At 46.2% G+C, this 26,232-nt stretch overlaps 1 protein-coding gene across 1 annotated transcript in view; it reads right to left on the bottom strand.

Annotated features, from left to right (window-relative positions):
* The window catches only part of LOC137524709 (matrix metalloproteinase-21-like), a 181,518-nt gene that overhangs the window by 66,859 nt on the left and 88,427 nt on the right, over positions 1 to 26,232 (bottom strand). The window contains exon 5 of the mRNA XM_068244876.1: positions 22,322 to 22,558. Coding sequence (XP_068100977.1) covers positions 22,322 to 22,558 — 237 coding nt within the window. The remainder of the gene's footprint in view (positions 1 to 22,321; positions 22,559 to 26,232) is intronic.

Below are 26,232 nucleotides of genomic sequence, written 5' to 3'. Positions count from 1 at the left end.
CTTTGGGAGTGGCAGGGGCGTAACAATAGGTGCTTATTGCAGAGTGATAGTGATATATGATGCAGTTATATTGTAATGGTACTGGTAACTTTGGGAGTGGCAGGGGCGTAACAATAGGTGCTTATTGCAGAGTGTTAGTGATGATATTATATATGATGCAGTTATATTGTAATGGTACTGGTAACTATTGGGAGTGGCAGGGGCGTAACAATAGGTGCTTATTGCAGAGTGATAGTGATATATGATGCAGTTATATTGTAATGGTACTGGTAACTTTGGGAGTGGCAGGGGCGTAACAATAGGTGCTTATTGCAGAGTGATAGTGATATATGATGCAGTTATATTGTAATGGTACTGGTAACTTTGGGAGTGTCATGGGCGTAGCAATAGGTGATTATTGCAGAGTGATAGTGATATATGATGCAGTTATATTGTAATGGTACTGGTAACTTTGGGAGTGGCAGGGGCGTAACAATAGGTGCTTATTGCAGAGTGATAGTGATATATGATGCAGTTATATTGTAATGGTACTGGTAACTTTGGGAGTGGCATGGGCGTAGCAATAGGTGATTATTGCAGATTGATAGTGATATATGATGTACTTATATTGTAATGGTACTGGTAACTATTGGGAGTGGCAGGGGCGTAACAATAGGTGCTTATTGCAGAGTGATAGTGATATATGATGCAGTTATATTGTAATGGTACTGGTAACTTTGGGAGTGGCAGGGGCCTAGCAATAGGTGCTTATTGCAGATTGATAGTGATATATGATGTACTTATATTGTAATGGTACTGGTAACTATTGGGAGTGGCAGGGGCGTAACAATAGGTGCTTATTGCAGAGTGATAGTGATATATGATGCAGTTATATTGTAATGGTACTGGTAACTTTGGGAGTGGCAGGGGCCTAGCAATAGGTGCTTATTGCAGAGTGATAGTGATATATGATGCAGTTATATTGTAATGGTACTGGTAACTTTGGGAGTGGCAGGGGCGTAACAATAGGTGCTTATTGCAGAGTGATAGTGATATATGATGCAGTTATAGTGTAATGGTACTGGTAACTTTGGGAGTGGCAGGGGCGTAACAATAGGTGCTTATTGCAGAGTGTTAGTGATATATGATGCAGTTATATTGTAATGGTACTGGTAACTTTGGGAGTGGCAGGGGCCTAGCAATAGGTGCTTATTGCAGAGTGATAGTGATATATGATGCAGTTATATTGTAATGGTACTGGTAACTTTGGGAGTGGCAGGGGCCTAGCAATAGGTGCTTATTGCAGAGTGATAGTGATATATGATGCAGTTATATTGTAATGGTACTGGTAACTTTGGGAGTGGCAGGAGCGTAGCAATAGGTGCTTATTGCAGAGTGATAGTGATATATGATGCAGTTATATTGTAATGGTACTGTTGGTAACTATTGGTAGTGGCATGGGCGTAACAATAGGTGCTTATTGCAGAGTGATAGTGATATATGATGCAGTTATATTGTAATGGTACTGGTAACTTTGGGAGTGGCAGGGGCATAGCAATAGGTGATTATTGCAGAGTGATAGTGATATATGATGCAGTTATATTGTAATGGTACTGGTAACTTTGGGAGTGGCAGGGGCCTAGCAATAGGTGCTTATTGCAGAGTGATAGTGATATATGATGCAGTTATATTGTAATGATACTGTTGGTAACTTTGGGAGTGGCAGGGGCGTAACAATAGGTGCTTATTGCAGAGTGATAGTGATATATGATGCAGTTATATTGTAATGGTACTGGTAACTATTGGGAGTGGCAGGGCCGTAACAATAGGTGCTTATTGCAGAGTGACAGTGATATATGATGCAGTTATATTGTAATGGTACTGGTAACTTTGGGAGTGGCAGGGGCATAGCAATAGGTGATTATTGCAGAGTGATAGTGATATATGATGCAGTTATATTGTAATGGTACTGGTAACTTTGGGAGTGGCAGGGGCCTAGCAATAGGTGATTATTGCAGAGTGGTAGTGATATATGATGCAGTTATATTGTAATGGTACTGGTAACTTTGGGAGTGGCATGGGCGTAACAATAGGTGCTTATTGCAGAGTGATAGTGATATATGATGCAGTTATATTGTAAGGGTACTGGTAACTATTGGGAGTGGCAGGGGCCTAGCATTAGGTGCTTATTGCAGAGTGATAGTGATATATGATGTACTTATATTGTAATGGTACTGGTAACTTTGGGAGTGGCATGGGCGTAACAATAGGTGCTTATTGCAGAGTGATAGTGATATATGATGCAGTTATATTGTAAGGGTACTGGTAACTATTGGGAGTGGCAGGGGCCTAGCAATAGATGATTATTGCAGAGTGATAGTGATATATGATGCAGTTATATTGTAATGGTACTGGTAACTTTGGGAGTGGCAGGGGCATAGTAATAGGTGATTATTGCAGAGTGATAGTGATATATGATGCAGTTATATTGTAATGGTACTGGTAACTTTGGGAGTGGCAGGAGCGTAGCAATAGGTGCTTATTGCAGAGTGATAGTGATATATGATGCAGTTATATTGTAATGGTACTGTTGGTAACTATTGGTAGTGGCATGGGCGTAACAATAGGTGCTTATTGCAGAGTGATAGTGATATATGATGCAGTTATATTGTAATGGTACTGGTAACTATTGGGAGTGGCAGGGCCGTAACAATAGGTGCTTATTGCAGAGTGATAGTGATATATGATGCAGTTATATTGTAATGGTACTGGTAACTTTGGGAGTGGCAGGGGCGTAACAATAGGTGCTTATTGCAGAGTGATAGTGATATATGATGCAGTTTTATTGTAATGGTACTGGTAACTTTGGGAGTGGCAGGGCCATAACAATAGGTGATTATTGCAGAGTGTTAGTGATATATGATGCAGTTATATTGTAATGGTACTGGTAACTTTGGGAGTGGCAGGGGCCTAGCAATAGGTGCTTATTGCAGAGTGATAGTGATATATGATGCAGTTATATTGTAATGGTACTGGTAACTTTGGGAGTGGCAGGGGCGTAACAATAGGTGCTTATTGCAGAGTGATAGTGATATATGATGCAGTTATAGTGTAATGGTACTGGTAACTTTGGGAGTGGCAGGGGCGTAACAATAGGTGCTTATTGCAGAGTGTTAGTGATATATGATGCAGTTATATTGTAATGGTACTGGTAACTTTGGGAGTGGCAGAGGCGTAACAATTGGTGCTTATTGCAGAGTGATAGTGATATATGATGCAGTTATATTGTAATGGTACTGGTAACTTTGGGAGTGGCAGGGGCATAGTAATAGGTGATTATTGCAGAGTGATAGTGATATATGATGCAGTTATATTGTAATGGTACTGGTAACTTTGGGAGTGGCAGGAGCGTAGCAATAGGTGCTTATTGCAGAGTGATAGTGATATATGATGCAGTTATATTGTAATGGTACTGTTGGTAACTATTGGTAGTGGCATGGGCGTAACAATAGGTGCTTATTGCAGAGTGATAGTGATATATGATGCAGTTATATTGTAATGGTACTGGTAACTTTGGGAGTGGCAGGGGCATAGCAATAGGTGATTATTGCAGAGAGATAGTGATATATGATGCAGTTATATTGTAATGGTACTGGTAACTTTGGGAGTGGCAGGGGCCTAGCAATAGGTGCTTATTGCAGAGTGATAGTGATATATGATGCAGTTATATTGTAATGGTACTGGTAACTTTGGGAGTGGCATGGGCGTAACAATAGGTGCTTATTGCAGAGTGATAGTGATATATGATGCAGTTATATTGTAAGGGTACTGGTAACTATTGGGAGTGGCAGGGGCCTAGCATTAGGTGCTTATTGCAGAGTGATAGTGATATATATGATGTACTTATATTGTAATGGTACTGGTAACTTTGGGAGTGGCATGGGCGTAACAATAGGTGCTTATTGCAGAGTGATAGTGATATATGATGCAGTTATATTGTAATGGTACTGGTAACTATTGGGAGTGGCATGGGCGTAACAATAGGTGCTTATTGCAGAGTGATAGTGATATATGATGCAGTTATATTGTAATGGTACTGGTAACTTTGGGAGTGGCATGGGCGTAGCAATAGGTGATTATTGCAGAGTGATAGTGATATATGATGCAGTTATATTGTAAGGGTACTGGTAACTATTGGGAGTGGCAGGGGCCTAGCAATAGATGATTATTGCAGAGTGATAGTGATATATGATGCAGTTATATTGTAATGATACTGTTGGTAACTTTGGGAGTGGCAGGGGCGTAACAATAGGTGCTTATTGCAGAGTGATAGTGATAAATGATGCAGTTATATTGTAATGGTACTGGTAACTATTGGGAGTGGCAGGGCCGGAACAATAGGTGCTTATTGCAGAGTGATAGTGATATATGATGCAGTTATATTGTAATGGTACTGGTAACTTTGGGAGTGGCAGGGGCATAGCAATAGGTGATTATTGCAGAGTGATAGTGATATATGATGCAGTTATATTGTAATGGTACTGGTAACTTTGGGAGTGGCAGGGGCCTAGCAATAGGTGATTATTGCAGAGTGGTAGTGATATATGATGCAGTTATATTGTAATGGTACTGGTAACTTTGGGAGTGGCAGGGGCCTAGCAATAGGTGCTTATTGCAGAGTGATAGTGATATATGATGCAGTTATATTGTAATGGTACTGGTAACTTTGGGAGTGGCAGGGGCGTAACAATAGGTGCTTATTGCAGAGTGATAGTGATATATGATGCAGTTATATTGTAATGGTACTGGTAACTTTGGGAGTGGCAGGGGCCTAGCAATAGGTGATTATTGCAGAGTGATAGTGATATATGATGCAGTTATATTGTAATGGTACTGGTAACTTTGGGAGTGGTATGGGCGTAACAATAGGTGCTTATTGCAGAGTGATAGTGATATATGATGCAGTTATATTGTAAGGGTACTGGTAACTATTGGGAGTGGCAGGGGCCTAGCATTAGGTGCTTATTGCAGAGTGATAGTGATATATGATGTACTTATATTGTAATGGTACTGGTAACTTTGGGAGTGGCATGGGCGTAACAATAGGTGCTTATTGCAGAGTGATAGTGATATATGATGCAGTTATATTGTAAGGGTACTGGTAACTATTGGGAGTGGCAGGGGCCTAGCAATAGATGATTATTGCAGAGTGATAGTGATATATGATGCAGTTATATTGTAATGATACTGTTGGTAACTTTGGGAGTGGCAGGGGCGTAACAATAGGTGCTTATTGCAGAGTGATAGTGATATATGATGCAGTTATATTGTAATGGTACTGGTAACTATTGGGAGTGGCAGGGCCGTAACAATAGGTGCTTATTGCAGAGTGATAGTGATATATGATGCAGTTATATTGTAATGGTACTGGTAACTTTGGGAGTGGCAGGGGCGTAACAATAGGTGCTTATTGCAGAGTGATAGTGATATATGATGCAGTTTTATTGTAATGGTACTGGTAACTTTGGGAGTGGCATGGGCCTAGCAATAGGTGCTTATTGCAGAGTGTTAGTGATATATGATGCAGTTATATTGTAATGGTACTGGTAACTTTGGGAGTGGCAGGGGCCTAGCAATAGGTGCTTATTGCAGAGTGATAGTGATATATGATGCAGTTATATTGTAATGGTACTGGTAACTTTGGGAGTGGCAGGGGCGTAACAATAGGTGCTTATTGCAGAGTGATAGTGATATATGATGCAGTTATAGTGTAATGGTACTGGTAACTTTGGGAGTGGCAGGGGCGTAACAATAGGTGCTTATTGCAGAGTGTTAGTGATATATGATGCAGTTATATTGTAATGGTACTGGTAACTTTGGGAGTGGCAGAGGCGTAACAATTGGTGCTTATTGCAGAGTGATAGTGATATATGATGCAGTTATATTGTAATGGTACTGGTAACTTTGGGAGTGGCAGGGGCATAGTAATAGGTGATTATTGCAGAGTGATAGTGATATATGATGCAGTTATATTGTAATGGTACTGGTAACTTTGGGAGTGGCAGGAGCGTAGCAATAGGTGCTTATTGCAGAGTGATAGTGATATATGATGCAGTTATATTGTAATGGTACTGTTGGTAACTATTGGTAGTGGCATGGGCGTAACAATAGGTGCTTATTGCAGAGTGATAGTGATATATGATGCAGTTATATTGTAATGGTACTGGTAACTTTGGGAGTGGCAGGGGCATAGCAATAGGTGATTATTGCAGAGAGATAGTGATATATGATGCAGTTATATTGTAATGGTACTGGTAACTTTGGGAGTGGCAGGGGCCTAGCAATAGGTGCTTATTGCAGAGTGATAGTGATATATGATGCAGTTATATTGTAATGGTACTGGTAACTTTGGGAGTGGCATGGGCGTAACAATAGGTGCTTATTGCAGAGTGATAGTGATATATGATGCAGTTATATTGTAAGGGTACTGGTAACTATTGGGAGTGGCAGGGCCGTAACAATAGGTGCTTATTGCAGAGTGATAGAGATATATGATGCAGTTATATTGTAATGGTACTGGTAACTATTGGGAGTGGCATGGGCGTAGCAATAGGTGCTTATTGCAGAGTGATAGTGATATATGATGCAGTTATATTGTAATGGTACTGGTAACTTTGGGAGTGGCAGGGGCGTAACAATAGGTGCTTATTGCAGAGTGATAGTGATATATGATGCAGTTATATTGTAATGGTACTGGTAACTTTGGGAGTGGCAGGGGCCTAGCAATAGGTGCTTATTGCAGAGTGATAGTGATATATGATGCAGTTATATTGTAATGGTACTGGTAACTTTGGGAGTGGCATGGGCGTAACAATAGGTGCTTATTGCAGAGTGATAGTGATATATGATGCAGTTATATTGTAAGGGTACTGGTAACTATTGGGAGTGGCAGGGGCCTAGCAATAGGTGCTTATTGCAGAGTGATAGTGATATATGATGCAGTTATATTGTAAGGGTACTGGTAACTTTGGGAGTGGCAGGGGCACAGCAATAGGTGATTATTGCAGAGTGATAGTGATATATGATGCAGTTATATTGTAATGGTACTGGTAACTTTGGCAGTGGCAGGGCCATAACAATAGGTGCTTATTGCAGAGTGATAGTGATATATGATGCAGTTATATTGTAATGATACTGTTGGTAACTTTGGGAGTGGCAGGGGCGTAACAATAGGTGCTTATTGCAGAGTGATAGTGATATATGATGCAGTTATATTGTAATGGTACTGGTAACTATTGGGAGTGGCAGGGCCGTAACAATAGGTGCTTATTGCAGAGTGATAGTGATATATGATGCAGTTATATTGTAATGGTACTGGTAACTTTGGGAGTGGCAGGGGCGTAACAATAGGTGCTTATTGCAGAGTGATAGTGATATATGATGCAGTTTTATTGTAATGGTACTGGTAACTTTGGGAGTGGCAGGGCCATAACAATAGGTGATTATTGCAGAGTGTTAGTGATATATGATGCAGTTATATTGTAATGGTACTGGTAACTATTGGGAGTGGCATGGGCTTAGCAATAGGTGCTTATTGCAGAGTGATAGTGATATATGATGCAGTTATATTGTAATGGTACTGGTAACTATTGGGAGTGGCAGGGGCGTAACAATAGGTGCTTATTGCAGAGTGATAGTGATATATGATGCAGTTATATTGTAATGGTACTGGTAACTTTGGGAGTGGCAGGGGCGTAACAATAGGTGATTATTGCAGAGTGATAGTGATATATGATGCAGTTATATTGTAATGGTACTGGTAACTTTGGGAGTGGCATGGGCCTAGCAATAGGTGCTTATTGCAGAGTGATAGTGATATATGATGCAGTTATATTGTAATGGTACTGGTAACTTTGGGAGTGGCAGGGCCATAACAATAGGTGATTATTGCAGAGTGTTAGTGATATACGATGCAGTTATATTGTAATGGTACTGGTAACTTTGGGAGTGGCAGGGGCGTAACAATAGGTGCTTATTGCAGAGTGTTAGTGATATATGATGCAGTTATATTGTAATGGTACTGGTAACTATTGGGAGTGGCAGGGGCCTAGCAATAGGTGCTTATTGCAGAGTGATAGTGATATATGATGCCGATATATTGTAAGGGTACTGGTAACTTTGGGAGTGGCAGGGGCGCAGCAATAGGTGATTATTGCAGAGTGATAGTGATATATGATGCAGTTATATTGTAATGGTACTGGTAACTTTGGGAGTGGCATGGGCATAGCAATAGGTGATTATTGCAGAGTGATAGTGATATATGATGCAGTTATATTGTAATGGTACTGGTAACTTTGGGAGTGGCATGGGCGTAGCAATAGGTGCTTATTGCAGAGTGATAGTGATATATGATACAGTTATATTGTAATGGTACTGGTAACTATTGGGAGTGGCAGGGCCGTAACAATAGGTGCTTATTGCAGAGTGATAGTGATAAATGATGCAGTTATATTGTAATGGTACTGGTAACTTTGGGAGTGGCAGGAGCGTAACAATAGGTGATTATTGCAGAGTGTTAGTGATATATGATGCAGTTATATTGTAATGGTACTGGTAACTTTGGGAGTGGCATGGGCGTAGCAATAGCTGCTTATTGCAGAGTGATAGTGATATATGATGCAGTTATATTGTAATGGTACTGGTAACTATTGGGAGTGGCATGGGCGTAACAATAGGTGCTTATTGCAGAGTGATAGTGATATATGATGCAGTTATATTGTAATGGTACTGGTAACTTTGGGAGTGGCAGGGGCATAAAAATAGGTGCTTATTGCAGAGTGTTAGTGATATATGATGCAGTTATATTGTAATGGTACTGGTAACTATTGGGAGTGGCATGGGCGTAACAATAGGTGCTTATTGCAGAGTGATAGTGATATATGATGCAGTTATATTGTAATGGTACTGGTAACTTTGGGAGTGGCATGGGCCTAGCAATAGGTGCTTATTGCAGAGTGATAGTGATATATGATACAGTTATATTGTAATGGTACTGGTAACTATTGGGAGTGGCATGGGCCTAGCAATAGGTGATTATTGCAGAGTGATAGTGATATATGATGCAGTTATATTGTAATGGTACTGGTAACTTTGGGAGTGGCAGGGGCATAAAAATAGGTGCTTATTGCAGAGTGATAGTGATATATGGTGTACTTATATTGTAATGGTACTGGTAACTTTGGTAGTGGCATGGGCGTAACAATAGGTGCTTATTGCAGAGTGTTAGTGATATATGATGCAGTTATATTGTAATGGTACTGGTAACTTTGGGAGTGGCAGGGGCGTAACAATAGGTGCTTATTGCAGAGTGATATATGATGCAGTTATATTGTAATGGTACTGGTAACTATTGAGAGTGGCAGGGGCGTAACAATAGGTGCTTATTGCAGAGTGTTAGTGATATATGATGCAGTTATATTGTAATGGTACTGGTAACTTTGGGAGTGGCAGGGGCGTAGCAATAGGTGCTTATTGCAGAGTGATAGTGATATATGATGTACTTATATTGTAATGGTACTGGTAACTTTGGGAGTGGCATGGGCCTAGCAATAGGTGCTTATTGCAGAGTGTTAGTGAAAGTGATATATGATGCAGTTATATTGTAATGGTACTGGTAACTTTGGGAGTGGCATGGGCCTAGCAATAGGTGCTTATTGCAGAGTGATAGTGATATATGATGCAGTTATATTGTAATGGTACTGTTAACTTTGGGAGTGGCAGGGGCGTAACATTAGGTGCTTATTGCAGAGTGTTAGTGATATATGATGCAGTTATATTGTAATGGTACTGGTAACTATTGGGAGTGGCAGGGGCCTAGCAATAGGTGATTATTGCAGAGTGATAGTGATATATGATGCAGTTATATTGTAATGGTACTGGTAACTTTGGGAGTGGCAGGGGCGTAACAATAGGTGCTTATTGCAGAGTGTTAGTGATATATGATGCAGTTATATTGTAATGGTACTGGTAACTTTGGGAGTGGCAGGGGTGTAACAATAGGTGATTATTGCAGAGTGATAGTGATATATGATGCAGTTATAGTGTAATGGTACTGGTAACTTTGGAGTGGCAGGGCGTAACAATAGGTGCTTATTGCAGAGTGATAGTGATATATGATGCAGTTATATTGTAATGGTACTGGTAACTATTGGGAGTGGCATGGGCCTAGCAATAGGTGCTTATTGCAGAGTGATAGTGATATATGATGCAGTTATATTGTAAGGGTACTGATAACTATTGGGAGTGGCATGGGCCTAGCAATAGGTGCTTGCTGCTTATTGCAATTTGCAGTGTTAGTGGTGATATATGATGCAGTTATATATATATTGTAATGGTACTGGTAACTTTGGGAGTGGCAGGGCCGCCCGTAACAATAGGTGATTATTGCAGAGTGTTAGTGATGATATTATATATGATGCAGTTATATTGTAATGGTACCAGCGTCGGACAGGCCCAGCGGACCACCGTCATTAAAGGGCACTAGGGCAAAAAATTGTGAAATTTAAAATATGTGCAAACATATACAAATAGGAAGTACAGTTTTTACAGAGTAAAATGAGCCATAAATTACTTTTCTCCTATGTCGCTGTCACTTGCGGTAAGTTGTAGAAATCTGACAGAAGCGACAGGTTTTGGACTAGTCCATCTCTTCTTCATAGGGGATTCTCAGCAAGGCTTTTATTCTTTATAAAGATATTCCCTAAAAGGATTTAAACAATGATGCTGGCCAGCTTCCCTGCTCCCTACACAGTTTTATTGGCAGTTGGACAGAGCAACTGACATTCACTAAGTGTTTTAGAAAATAAATAAATCCCTGAGAACCCCCCATGAAGAGATGGACTAGTCCAAAACCTGTCACTTCTGTCAGATTTCTACGACCTACTGTAAGTGACAGCGACATAGGAGAAAAGTAATTTATGGCTCATTTTACTCTGGAAAAACTGTACTTCTTATTTGTATATGTTTGGACATATTTGACATTTCACAATTTTTCGCCATAGTGCCCCTTTAAGTCCGGTCCCTCTCGCGGCTCGCCTCTCCTCTCACTCTGGCCGCTGCGACTGGGATGATGACAGTGTGTGGAAATGACATTTGGCCAAAGGATGGGGGACCAGAGAAAGTCGGGTGATATCAGTACCAACCAATGCATATTCACTCAAGTTTCAGCGGGGAGTTCACTGGTAATAATAACTGTAATTTTGAACTTGGTGTAATGTATCATGTGTGCCATACCTGGGGCTTTGTACAGCCCACCGTAGGCCTGGAGGTCCCCCGACGTCGTCCTGGCTTTTCTTCGTGTCCCGCAGGCGGCTGCGGTAACCGGCGACACTCGGGCCTAGTGTTGGGATGGTTACTTCCTGTTCTGAGGACGCTGGCCACTAGTACACAACATGTCATAGTGGTTGGCGGCCTGACACTCTGCACGGTTTACAGTTATAAAAACCGTGCACACCTCAGAGCAGGAATTAACCGTCCCGACGACAGTAGTCCCGAGTGTCGTCGGTTTCCAGAGTCGACATCAGGACCCAAAGAGAAGCCATGAGGACGCCGGGGGACCTCGTGGCCTACGTTGGGCTGTAAGAAGCCCCAGGTAAGTGAAATATTTTATTTTAAGTTGAATTTGGAATCCCTTTAATACTTTATTATTTCTTTTCCAGAACTTTGGGATTGGAAATTACGACCTCAGCACTGGGCCTGCCAAGCGGGACATAGTCCGCAGGGTCCGGGAGATCCTGCGGACCGAACACCGCAGGGTCCTGTCCACCCGGCAGGTCCAGATGCTGTGGTTAGATATGAAGAGGAGGGACCAGAACCTCATCAGGCGTGTCACGGAGGAAATAAGATGTAAGTCAGCAGACTATTAGTTGATGTACGTGTATCTTGGGCTTAATATGCTGCTATAAAAATGTCATGGGCTGTGTGAATAGTAGAGTTGTGTAGTATATACAGTAAAAGTATCAGTAAGGTATTCATTATCACAGCGCATCACTTTTCCCACTTTTTTTATTGTTATGGACTTATCCCAAAATGGGTTACCTAAATTATCTTTTGTGCTCCTGTGTGGGCATAGTGATGATATTTGTGCAGTATTTGCTAATTGTTAGTTTTTGATAACCATTGATGATCGATCACCAGGCTTTTTTAGAAAGATTTGATAGGTGCTATCATCCATCAGGACCCTAGATCTTCTCCAGGCCCTATGCAACTGCCTAGGTTTGCCTTGTGGATGATTTGGTTCTGGTGCACATGACACTGCACAGCCATTTTAAGATCTCGCCAGTTATTCAGTTTTATTGATGCTTATGCTCTTGCTGGGCCACTCAAGGGCATACACAGAGTTGTCTCAAAGCCACTCCTTTGATATCTTTGCTGTGTGGATTGAGACACACCTGTGGCTTCCTACAGCCCCATGGGCACGGATCGCTCTCACGCCACCATCCTCAGTCTTCTCCATCTTCTGCACCGGGTCCCGTTACTTCGGACAGTCATAGTAAGTCTGTGCAAGTCAAATTCGCCCACTACGTATCTCCCCAGAGATACGCCAAGAGTGCACTTGTCCTACGTCAGACTTTCCATGACGGGCCCAAGTAACTGGACCAGGTGCAGGAGACTGAGGATGGCGTGTCATGGAAGTGATGAAGGAAGCCCCATGTGTGTGTAAATCTTTTAGTTTATTTAATCTCTGGTTTCCCTTTAAAGTGAATTTTTACTGTGACGCCATTACAAAATATTCACTTAACTGGAGCTTCTACCAACCTTCTGGAAGACGTACGGTACAGGGACAGTACTTGACAATCCTTTAGTTCCCTGCCACTTCTGAGTGTTGCTTTTGAGCCACTACACGTCCTCGCACCCGTCAATGCCCAGTGCACTGCGCAGGCACAGGTCGTTTTCAGGAGGCTGGTAAAACCCCCAGGTAAATTTTTTAATTTTTTGCCACATTTAAGGTTCACTTTAAGTAGGGGTTTTTGAAACATTATTTTCAAATACAAATCAAAATAATTGTAGTTTGAGTAAAAAGTTAAACGTTTTGTACCCATTTTATGACCGATTTAGTTCAGATTACATTATGTATTTTTTTTTTTATTACAGCTGGCAATGCTCCTCCGCAACCAGGGGGCCCACAGCCGCGTCGAGCCGCGAGAGTCAGCTCCCGCTCATCCTCCCCGGGTCCCTCACACTATAGTGAGCGGATGCACGCCGCAAGACATCAGTGTGGTAAATATCTTGCACTGTTTAATGTATATCTCATATATCTTAGGTTAACTGAAGTCCTGTTCCATTTCCATTACATGCGGTACGATGCGGCACACCTCTGGTGTCATGAAACCATTGAACGGCAATGGAATAGTTTCTATTGCGTTCAGGTTATGCGGAGCGGTGTAGACTGATCCAATAATCTGCAGCATGCTGCAGATTCTCGCAGGCCCCATCCGCATCCTATCTCCTCTTTTTACTTATGCATCCAGACTCGGGAGATGCGGAATTGATGGCTGAAGGACAACAGAAGCGATGCAATGCGGCAAGGTGGCTATCTTCGTATCACTTGTATAGTGGAACAGGGCCCAAAATGTTATTGTATAAGCTGTACACAACATTACAGGTTTATTTTTTTATTTTTTTTCTCACATTTAAAAGGTTAACCCTGATTGATACAATGATTATACATATTTTCCCCATTCTTTCCATAGTTTCGCTCTCTACACATCTCCAGCTCCGGAGGGAAATGAGGCGGGAAGTGGAGAGGCTCACAGCCAGACTAAGGAGGCAGGAGCGGGGAGTACCCATGCGTGACTTCAGGATCATGCAGCAGCAGATCCTGGAGCTCAGGGAGTGCTCGGCCCGGCAGGCTGAAGAAATAGCCCAGCTGAGGGGCACTGGAGGCAGGCCGGATGCCTAAAGAGACTCTGTAACAACATTTTCAGCCTTAGTTCTTCTATCCTACAAGTTCCTTTGCCTGTTCTAATGTGCTCTGGCTTACTGCAGACTTTTTATTATTTGTGTTGTTGGCACTGCAGCTTCATAAATGCTTTGCTGCATACCTCCGAGTGGTTATTTCTGTCAACGTTGCTCTTCTATCAGCTTGAATCAGTTAGCCCAATCTCATGATCTGACCTGTAGTATCACTATCAACAAGTCAGTTTCGCCCACAAAACTGCCTGCCACATACTGGATGTTTTTCCCTTTTGACACCAAAATTGAGGAGGAATCTGTCTGTTGGGTTGGACCCTGGCGGCAGAGGCGGGACAAGGTCCTCCAGCACCCAAGGCTGAGACACCAAAGTGCGCCCCTCCATCCCTCCCACCCCAGCTGTCACACACTGATTGCTATTAGACTAAGAGGGCCACAGGGCCCACAACCTCCCCAACACCTTAATATCTAGTTATCTGGCTTGCAGTCACTGCCATGTATCCCCTTTTCTTATTTATTTCTGCTTCAAACACAATTAGGAATGACAGCTGAATGAATTGTGCGCCCCCTCCTACACTGCGCCCTGAGGCTGGAGCCTCTCCAGCCTATGCCTCGGCCCGGCCCTGCCTGGCGGTGTCCATCACTAACACACAATTGAGTAAGTGAAAATGCGGCAGAAGGGAGAACTGTGGCACCTTTGACGGGACCACAGCATGGTTGTAATTCTGCCCCAAAAAATTGAGGAGGAATCTGTGTGTTGGGTTGGACCCTGGCGGTGTCCAGCACTAACACACAATTGAGTAAGTGAAAATGCGGCAGAAGGGAGAACTGTGGCACGTTTGACGGGACCACTGCATGGTTGTAATTCTGCCCAAAAAAATTGAGTAATAGAAAATGTTCAGCAATCATTAGCAGCATATGTGAGGCCATTGGACCTGACAGGTGGAACCACGGGCAAAAAATCTGAAGATATACCGTATACAGGGAAACAAAAAAGTAATAATATCCTTTCAGGTGTGCCACAAGTTCAACACCTGCATAGACTTTATACTGAGAACAATAGGATATATGTAGCTAAAAACTGAAGAAACTTGAGGAGTTTATATGCAAAAATACAAAAGATTTTTATTGAAGACAACAGTTGCGCAAAAATATTTATGAAAAGTATCTGACAGGAAACCTTTTCCATAGCAGAGAATGCCAAAAATGCATCAGTTGTTGTTAACATCAAGATTAGTGCAGTTGTGCAAAATGAGGCGACAACGTCAACTTATTTCGGGATAGACCCTCTCCAACTCCTGCCTTGTGCGGTTCCCGGGTTTGAAAATTGGATGAGTGGTTATACCTGGCTTCATTTTGTCCAGATGTTTATTAGGAACATGTGTTAGCTATACAGATTTGTCTCTATTTGTGGAGGAGGCCTGATGAAGGGTCTATCCCGAAACAAGTTGACGTTGTCGCCTCATTTTGCACAACTGCACTAATCTTGTTGTTGTTAAACTGATGCATTTTTGGCATTCTCTGCTATGGAAAATGTTTCCTGACAGCAGGGCACTTTCTAGGCTAAATTTCACCCAGTTTGAGAGTCAAAAAATCCCCCCCCCCCCCTGAACCCCCTTTAGGCAGTGAGTGACAGGGAGCCCCTTTAGGCAGTGAGTGACAGGGAGCCCCTTTAGGCAGTGAGTGACAGGGAGCACCTTTAGGAAGTGAGTGACAGGGAGCCCCTTTAGGACGTGAGTGACAGGGAGTCCCTTTAGGAAGTGAGTGACAGGGAGCCCCTTTAGGAAGTGAGTGACAGGGAGTCCCTTTAGGAAGTGAGTGACAGGGAGTCCCTTTAGGAAGTGAGTGACAGGGAGCCCCTTTAGGAAGTGAGTGACAGGGAGTCCCTTTAGGAAGTGAGTGACAGGGAGTCCCTTTAGGAAGTGAGTGACAGGGAGCCCCTTTAGGCAGTGAGTGACAGGTAGCCTCTTTAGGCAGTGAGTGACAGGGAGCCCCTTTAGGAAGTGAGTGACAGGGAGCCCCTTTAGGAAGTGAGTGACAGGGAGTCCCTTTAGGAAGTGAGTGACAGGGAGCCCCTTTAGGCAGTGAGTGACAGGTAGCCTCTTTAGGCAGTGAGTGACAGGGAGCCCCTTTAGGCAGTGAGTGACAGGGAGCCCCTTTAGGCAGTGAGTGACAGGTAGCCTCTTTAGGCAGTGAGTGACAGGGAGCCCCTTTAGGAAGTGAGTGACAGGGAGCCCCTTTAGGAAGTGAGTGACAGGGAGTCCCTTTAGGAAGTGAGTGACAGGGAGCCCCTTTAGGCAGTGAGTGACAGGTAGCCTCTTTAGGCAGTGAGTGACAGGGAGCCCCTTTAGGAAGTGAGTGACAGGGAGCCCCTTTAGGAAGTGAGTGACAGGGAGTCCCTTTAGGAAGTGAGTGACAGGGAGCCCATTTGAGCAGTAAGTGACAGGGAGCCCCCCAGCCGCCGCCGCCGCTCCCGCTCCCCCCTCACCTTGCAGACCTCAGGATCAGCAGCGACCCGACCAGTACCAGCGGGCGCCGGACGTACCCGCTCTATATGCGGAAGTATATTCAATATACAAGCAAGTAGGTAAGAGAGCGAGTGCACACCAATGCCTTCAAACTTAACTTTCCAGTTATAACAGCGGTGCAACATCCGGATGAAAAAACAGCTTAAGTCTATAGCATTGAGGAGAGAAAAAGAAATATCCAGGAGCTACTCGCCATGATTAACTTCAGTAAAAAAAAATCAACTTTTAATGCAATTTCTTCCAATAAAACTTGTTCCAAAGATAAAAGACAAAAAACAGCAATACTTATCAGACCATCTCGAGATGGTCTCGAGAAAGCCCTCATAGAGGGGCGAAACGATCGTCGACCTGCCTCCGCACCAATTGTACCACCTCCTGTCTGATAAGTATTGCTGTTTTTTGTCTTTTATCTTTGGAACAAGTTTTATTGGAAGAAATTGCATTAAAAGTTGATTTTTTTTTACTGAAGTTAATCATGGCGAGTAGCTCCTGGATATTTCTATATGCGGAAGTGATGTCACTTCCGCATATCAGTGCGGGCGCTGGGTCCTAGCGCCCGCACGATTGGTCGCCACCTGATCGAGGTCTGAGTGAGGCGCCAGGAGGGAGGGAGGGGGAGCAGCGGCGGCGGCCACAGGGACGGCCTGGCGCCTCCCAATCTATCACTCATCGGCGCCCCGTTCAGCAGAACCGGCTGAACGGGGCAAGAAATGGCCCTGCCTGACAGATACTTTTCATAAATATTTTTGCGCAACTGTTGTCTTCAATAAAAAATCTTTTGTATTTTTGCATATAAAGTCCTCAAGTTTCTTCAGTTTTTAGCTACATATATCCTATTGTTAGTATAAAAAAATTCAAAAGAACCAAGACAATATTAAGAGTTGGTAATGGTAACTGTAAGTCCGGCACAATTTAAATTCCCAGGCAGGCAGCCACTTCATTTCCCCCTGTCGCCGAAAGGAGGGGCCAGGAACTCACCTTCATTTTGAGGAAGGTAAGTTTGTCCACAGAGTCCGTGCTCAACCGAGAGCGCTGCTCAGTGACCACGCCACCAGCCACGCTGAAGCATCTCTCGGAGAGGACACTCGAAGTGGGGCAGGCCAGGACTTCGAGGGATAATGGGGAAGCTCCCTCCAGATTGACAGTTTCCTGACCCAGTATTCCATGGGGTCCACGGGGCTGTCGGTGTCAAGGCCGGTGAATGACCCCATATACTCAGACACCATGCGGGAAAGTCGCTGCTCCTGGTCGGTGGAGGATTCTGTGGCTGTGACCTCTACTCTGGGCAGCTCCACTGCATATAGAGTCTTGGTTAGGCTTAGCAGGTCTCCAAGGCGTATACTGCTGCTGGTGGTGGTGGATGGAGGCCTCTGTTGCTGAGATGGCGGAACAGCAACAGTGGGGGTGGTGGAAGGCTGGGGGAAAGCTTCCTGCAGTCTTCGCACGAGGGCTTCCTGCAACACCTTTGTGCGGTTTGCGGTGGTAGATGGGCCATAAACTGTCCCAGCTTCCCCTTTAGACGCGGGTCCAGGATCAAGGAGATCCAGATGTCCTCCCTTTCCTGCATCTGGATCACCCGGGGGCCCCTGCGAAGTCATCGCAACATATGGGCAGCCATGGGGAAGAGGCGGGCTTTGTTAGCCAAATTTGGGTTTGCCACTCCCTCTCTTCTTGGGTCGTCCTCGTGCCCTTCCAGACATTCTTTGTTAACTGACAGTCAGTCAGTAATCACTGGCTACTGGCTAGTTAATACAGTACAGTACTATATATACAGCAGCACAGAAACCTGCGTGCAGTGCCGGCCTGCACAGTAGCACAACAGCAGACACTAGCAGCACAGACAGTACACTCTGAACTACACTGACTAACTGACAGTATTCACTGGCTAGCTAATACAGTACAGTAGTATATAATATACTGCAGCACAGAAACCTGTGTGCAGTGCCGGCCTGCACAGTAGCACAACAGCAGACACTAGCAGCACAGACAGTACACTCTGAACTACACTGACTAACTGACAGTATTCACTGGCTAGCTAATACAGTACAGTAGTATATAATATACTGCAGCACAGAAACCTGTGTGCAGTGCCGGCCTGCACAGTAGCACAACAGCAGACACTAGCAGCACAGACAGTACACTCTGAACTACACTGACTAACTGACAGTATTCACTGGCTAGCTAATACAGTACAGTAGTATATAATATACTGCAGCACAGAAACCTGTGTGCAGTGCCGGCCTGCACAGTAGCACAACAGCAGACACTAGCAGCACAGTACACTCTGAACTACACTCACTAACTGACAGTGTAATCACTAGCTAACTAAATACAAGTAATATCAGCAATATGAGTTGACTGTAATCAGCAAAAACGCTGGGTTTTTACACCAAAATGCCCTTGCTTTGTGACAGAAATGGCCTGGAGATACTCTCTCATACCACAGTCTCTTGCAAGGACGGAGTTTGTGATAATGGCCGCTGGTTATATACAGGAGGGGAGGGCATAGCCTCCCCTCCTGTGATTGGTTGCTCTAGCCTGCGTCAGGGGCCTCTGATTGGCTCAGTGACATGTATTGGGAAAAATCCGCATCACGGCCGCATCACGGCCGTGATTACGGGTCGTGACCCGTATTTTTGTACGTATGCCGTGATCCGGATTTGACGCGATGTCGTGATCCATGCGGATCACGGCATGCAGATCACGGCCTTCGTGATGCGGAAAAATGGCCGTGAATCACACGTACCCGTGATCACAACCATTCGTGAGAGCACCACTGGTCCCAAGATCCCAGTGCCTCCAATAGTGTGTCCCAACTTCCCATTGCCTCCAATAGTGTGTCCCAACTTCCCATTGCCTCCAATAGTGTGTCCCAGCTTCCCAGTGCCTCCAATAGTATGTCCCAACTTCCCAGTGCCTCCAATAGTGTGTCCCAGCTTCCCATTGCCTCCAATAGTATGTCCCAACTTCCCAGTGCCTCCAATAGTGTGTCCCAACTTCCCATTGACTCCAATAGTGTGTCCCAACTTCCCATTGACTCCAATAGTGTGTCCCAACTTCCCATTGACTCCAATAGTGTGTCCCAGCTTCCCAGTGCCTCCAATAGTATGTACCAACTTCCCAGTGCCTCCAATAGTGTGTCCCAGCTTCCCAGTGCCTCCAATAGTATGTCCCAACTTCCCAGTGCCTCCAATAGTGTGTCCCAACTTCCCAGTGCCTCCAATAGTGTGTCCCAACTTCCCAGTGCCTCCAATAGTATGTCCCAACTTCCCAGTGCCTCCAATAGTGTGTCCCAACATCCCAGTGCCTCCAATAGTGTGTCCCAACTTCCCAGTGCCTCCAATAGTGTGTCCCACCTTCCCAGTGCCTCTAATAGTGTGTCCCAACTTCCCAGTGCCTCCAATAGTGTGTCCCAACTTCCCAGTGCCTCCAATAGTGTGTCCCAACTTCCCAGTGCCTCCAATAGTATGTCCCACCTTCCCAGTGCCTCTAATAGTGTGTCCCAACATCCCAGTGCCTCTAATAGTGTGTCCCAATTTCCCAGTGCCTCCAATAGTGTGTCCCACCTTCCCAGTGCCTCTAATAGTGTGTCCCAACATCCCAGTGCCTCTAATAGTGTGTCCCAACTTCCCAGTGCCTCCAATAGTGTGTCCCAACTTCCCAGTGCCTCCAATAGTGTGTCCCACCTTCCCAGTGCCTCTAATAGTGTGCCCCAGCTTCCCAATGCTTCCAATAGTGTGCCCCAGCTTACCAGTTCCTCCAATAGTGTGTTCCAACTTCCCAGTGCCTCCAATAGTGTGTCCCAACTTCCCAGTGCCTCCAATAGTGTGTCCCACCTTCCCAGTGCCTCTAATAGTGTGCCCCAGCTTCCCAGTGCCTCCAATAGTGTGTCCCAACTTCCCAGTGCCTCTAATAGTGTGTCCCAGCTTCCCAGTGCCTCCAATAGTGTGTCCCAACTTCCCAGTGCCTCCAATAGTGTGTTCCAACTTCCCAGTGCCTCCAATAGTGTGTCCCACCTTCCCAGTGCCTCTAATAGTGTGCCCCAGCTTCCCAGTGCCTCCAATAGTGTGTCCCAGCTCCCCAGTGCCTCTAATAGTGTGTCCCAGCTTCCCAGTGCCTCTAATAGTGTGTCCCAGCTTCCCAGTGCCTCTAATAGTATGTCCCAACTTCCCAGTGCCTCTAATAGTGTGTCCCAGCTTCCCAGTGCCTCCAATAGTGTGTCCCAACTTCCCAGTGCCTCCAATAGTGTGTCCCAACTTCCCAGTGCCTCCAATTGTATGTCCCAACTTCCCAGTGCCTCCAATAGTGTGTCCCACCTTCCCAGTGCCTCTAATAGTGTGTCCCAACTTCCCATTGCCTCCAATAGTGTGTCCCAGCTTCCCAGTCCCTTCAATAGTATGTCCCAACTTCCCAGTGCCTCCAATAGTGTGTCCCAACTTCCCAGTGCCTCCAATAGTGTGTCCCACCTTCCCAGTGCTTTCAATAGTGTGTCCCAACTTCCCAGTGCCTCCAACAGTGTGTCCCAGTTTTCCCAATGCCTCCAGTAGTGTGTCCCAGCTTACCAGTGCCTCCAATAGTGTGTCCCAGTTTTTCCAATGCCTCCAATAGTGTGTCCCAACTTCCCAGTGCCTCCAATAGTGTGTCCCAGCTTCCCAGTGCCTTCAATAATGTGTCCCAGTTTTCCCAATGCCTCCAATAGTGTGTCCCAACTTCCCAGTGCCTCCAATAGTGTGTCCCAGCTTCCCAGTGCCTCCAATAGTATGTCCCAACTTCCCACTGCCTCCAATAGTGTGTCCCAGTTTTTCCAATGCCTCCAATAGTGTGTCCCAACTTCCTAATGCCTCCAATAGTATGTCCCTGGTTCTCAATGCCTCCAACTATACGTGACTACCTATGCCTGTCTACCTATAATGGGGGCACTTATTCCTGGCTATCTATACTGGGGATATCTATGCCTTACTATCTATACTGGGGATATCTATGCCTTACTATCTATACTGCGGGCACCAATACCTGGCTACCTATACTGGGGCACTTATACCAGGCTACCTATACTGGGGGCACCTATGCCTGGCTACCTATACTGGGGGCACCTATACCTATCTACCTATACTGGGGGCACCTATACCTATCTACCTATACTGGGGGCACCTATACCTGGCTACCTATACTGGGGTAACCTATTCCTGGCTACCTATACTGGGGGCACCTATACCTGGCTACCTATATTGGGGGCACCTATACCTGTCTACCTATACTGGGGAACCTATACCTGTCTACCTATACTGGGGGCACCTATACCTATCTACCTATACTAGGGGCACCTATACCTGGCTACCTATACTGGGGTAACCTATTCCTGGCTACCTATACTGGGGGCACTTATACCAGGCTACCTATACCTGGTTACCTATGCCTGGCTACCTATACTGGGGGCAGCTTTACCTGGCTACCTATATTGGGGGCACCTATACCTGGCTACCTATACTGGGGGCAGCTTTACCTGGCTACCTATACTGGGGGCACCTATACCTGCCTACCTATACTGGGGGCACCTATACATGTCTACCTATACTGGGGAACCTATACCTGTCTACCTATACTGGGGGCACCTATACCTGTCTACCTATACTGGGGGCACCTATACCTGGCTACGTATGCCTGGCTATCTATACTGGGGACACCTATTTTGTGTAATCATTGATTATATTTTAATCATCTGGTCCGCAAGTGAGGATGATCTTCTCCAGTTCCAGGCTCCTTATAAGACACTCACCTGTAGGGTCCTCTGTGCCCCGGAGTCTCTCCTGTAGATGGACAAGCAATATTGAGCAGCTTCTTACCTTTGAAGAAACAAGTGAGGTTTTGGGTCCAGATATGTAGGAAGCCATCAATGTCTGAGGAGGGGATTCCCTTCCACCCGTTGGCCAGCCTCCGGGGGTCTCTGTATCGCGTCCGATTATTGCGGTTCTCATACTTCCAGTACCAGCTCTTACGGAAGAAATACGTATGGAAAACCAGACTTCCACGCTCTTGGTGCACCCAGTCAAATATTGTATTGAAGGGACCCGAACACCGTCCTGCCAGGAAACCATATGAATAACACTCAGCATTCAAAGTATGCACAGAGAGACATGCAGAGAGACATGCAGAGAGATGCGCAGAGAGATGCGCAGAGAGATGCGCAGAGAGATATGCAGAGAGATGCACAGAGAGACATGCACAGAGACGCACAGAGAGTGCGCAGAGAGATATGCAGAGAGATGTGCAGAGGGTGGGCAGAGAGATGTGCAGAGAGATGTGCAGAGAGTGGGCAGAGAGATGAGCAGAGAGATGCACAGAGAGTGGGCAGAGAGATGTGCAGAGGGTGGGCAGAGAGATGTGCAGAGAGATGTGCAGAGAGTGGGCAGAGAGATGTACAGAGAGATATGCAGAGAGATGCACAGTAAGACGCGCAAAGAGTGGCCAGAGAGATGTGAAGAGAGTGGGCAGAGAGATGCACAGAGAGTGGGCAGAGAGATACTCAGAGAGATGTGCAGAGAGATATGCAGAGAGTTGGCAGAGAGATGTGCAGAGAGTGGGCAGAGAGATACGCAGAGGGTGGGCAGAGAGAAACGCAGAGGGTGGGCAGAGAGATGTGCAGAGGGTGGGCAGAGAGATACGCAGAGGGTGGGCAGAGAGATATTCAGAGGGTGGGCAGAGAGTTGGCAGAGAGATGTACAGAGAGATGCACAGAGAGATGTGCAGAGAGTGGGCAGAGAGATGCACAGAGAGATGCGCACAGAGATGTGCAGAGAGTAGGCAGAGAGATGTGCAGAGAGTGGGCAGAGAGATACGAAGAGAGATGTGCAGAGAGATGCACAGAGAGTGGGCAGAGAGATACGCAGAGAGATGCGCAGAGAGTGGGCAGAGAGATACGCAGAGAGATGTGCAGAGAGATGCGCAGAGAGTGGGCAGAGAGATGCACAGAGAGATGCACACAGAGATGTGCAGAGAGTAGGCAGAGAGATGTGCAGAGAGTGGGCAGAGAGATGCGCAGAGAGTGGGCAGAGAGATACGCAAAGGGTGGGCAGAGAGATGTGCAGAGAGTTGGCAGAGAGATGCACAGAGAGTGGGCAGAGAGATACGCAGAGGGTGGGCAGAGAGATACGCAGAGGATGGGCAGAGAGTTGGCAGAGAGATGTGCAGAGAGTGGGCAGAGAGATACGCAGAGGGTAGGCAGAGAGATACGCAGAGGATGGGCAGAGAGATGTGCAGAGAGTGGGCAGAGAGATACGCAGAGGGTGGGCAGAGAGAAACGCAGTGGGTGGGCAGAGAGATGTGCAGAGGGTGGGCAGAGAGATACGCAGAGGGTGGGCAGAGAGATATTCAGAGGGTGGGCAGAGAGTTGGCAGAGAGATGTACAGAGAGATGCACAGAGAGATGTGCAGAGAGTGGGCAGAGAGATGCACAGAGAGATGCGCACAGAGATGTGCAGAGAGTAGGCAGAGAGATGTGCAGAGAGTGGGCAGAGAGATACGCAGAGAGATGTGCAGAGAGATGCACAGAGAGTGGGCAGAGAGATACGCAGAGAGATGCGCAGAGAGTGGGCAGAGAGATACGCAGAGAGATGTGCAGAGAGATGCGCAGAGAGTGGGCAGAGAGATGCACAGAGAGATGCACACAGAGATGTGCAGAGAGTAGGCAGAGAGATGTGCAGAGAGTGGGCAGAGAGATGCGCAGAGAGTGGGCAGAGAGATACGCAAAGGGTGGGCAGAGAGATGTGCAGAGAGTTGGCAGAGAGATGCACAGAGAGTGGGCAGAGAGATACGCAGAGGGTGGGCAGAGAGATACGCAGAGGATGGGCAGAGAGTTGGCAGAGAGATGTGCAGAGAGTGGGCAGAGAGATACGCAGAGGGTAGGCAGAGAGATACGCAGAGGATGGGCAGAGAGATGTGCAGAGGGTGGGCAGAGAGATACGCAGAGGGTGGGCAGAGAGATGAGCAGAGAGATGTGCAGAGAGTGACAGAGAGATGCGCAGAGAGATGCGCAGAGAGATGCGCAGAGAGATGCGCAGAGAGATGTGCAGAGAGATGTGCAGAGAGATCTGCAGAAAGATGTGCAGAGGGTGGGCAGAGAGATGCGCAGAGAGATGTGCAGAGAGTGGGCAGAGAGATGCACAGAGAGATGTGCACAGAGATGTGCAGAGAGTGGGCAGAGATATGTGCAGAGAGTGGGCAGAGAGATGTGCAGAGAGTGGGCAGAGAGATGCACAGAGAGATGTGCACAAAGATGTGCAGAGAGTGGGCAGAGAGATGTGAAGAGAGTGGGCAGAGAGATGCGCAGAGAGATGTGCAGAGAGATGCGCAGACATATGTGCAGAGAGATGTGCAGAGAGATGTACGGAGAGATGTGCAGAGAGATGCGCAGAGAGATGTGCAGAGAGTGGGCAGAGAGATGTGCAGAGAGTTGGCAGAAAGATTTGAAGAGAGTGGGCAGAGAGATACGCAGAGGGTGGGCAGAGAGATACGCAGAGGGTGGGCAGAGAGATGTGCAGAGGGTGGGCAGAGAGATGTACAGAGAGATGCACAGAGAGAGTGTGCAGAGAGTGGGCAGAGAGATGCACAGAGAGATGTGCACAGAGATGGGCAGAGAGATGTGCAGAGAGAGGGCAGAGAGATGCGCAGAGAGTGGGCAGAGAGATGCGCAGAGAGTGGGCAGAGAGATACGCAGAGGGTGGGCAGAGAGATACGCAGAGGATGGGCAGAGAGTTGGCAGAGAGATGTGCAGAGAGTGGGCAGAGAGATACGCAGAGGGTAGGCAGAGAGATACGCAGAGGATGGGCAGAGAGATGTGCAGAGGGTGGGCAGAGAGATACGCAGAGGGTGGGCAGAGAGATGAGCAGAGAGATGTGCAGAGAGTGACAGAGAGATGCGCAGAGAGATGCGCAGAGAGATGTGCAGAGAGATGTGCAGAGAGATCTGCAGAAAGATGTGCAGAGGGTGGGCAGAGAGATGCGCAGAGAGATGTGCAGAGAGTGGGCAGAGAGATGCACAGAGAGATGTGCACAGAGATGTGCAGAGAGTGGGCAGAGAGATGTGCAGAGAGTGAGCAGAGAGATGTGCAGAGAGTGGGCAGAGAGATGCACAGAGAGATGTGCACAAAAATGTGCAGAGAGTGGGCAGAGAGATGTGAAGAGAGTGGGCAGAGAGATGCGCAGAGAGATGTGCAGAGAGATGCGCAGACATATTTGCAGAGAGATGAGCAGAGAGATGTACGGAGAGATGTGCAGAGAGATGCGCAGAGAGATGTGCAGAGAGTGGGCAGAGAGATGTGCAGAGAGTTGGCAGAAAGATTTGAAGAGAGTGGGCAGAGAGATACGCAGAGGGTGGGCAGAGAGATACACAGAGGGTGGGCAGAGAGATGTGCAGAGGGTGGGCAGAGAGATGTACAGAGAGATGCACAGAGAGAGTGTGCAGAGAGTGGGCAGAGAGATGCACAGAGAGATGTGCACAGAGATGGGCAGAGAGATGTGTAGAGAGAGGGCAGAGAGATGCGCAGAGAGTGGGCAGAGAGATACGCAGAGAGATGTGCAGAGAGATGCGCAGAGAGATGCGCAGAGAGTGGGCAGAGAAATCTGCAGAGAGATGTGCAGAGAGTGGGCAGAGAGATGCACAGAGAGTGGGCAGAGAGATATGCAGAGAGATGTGCAGAGAGATGCGCAGAGAGATGTGCAGAGAGATGTGCAGAGAGATGTGCAGAGAGTGGGCAGAGA

The sequence above is a fragment of the Hyperolius riggenbachi genome, chromosome 1 (genome assembly GCF_040937935.1).
Source record: "Hyperolius riggenbachi isolate aHypRig1 chromosome 1, aHypRig1.pri, whole genome shotgun sequence".
NCBI classification, from domain to species: Eukaryota; Metazoa; Chordata; class Amphibia; order Anura; family Hyperoliidae; genus Hyperolius; species Hyperolius riggenbachi.
Note: the sequence above shows the minus strand (reverse complement) of the source record. Positions and strands in the feature narration are given on the sequence as shown.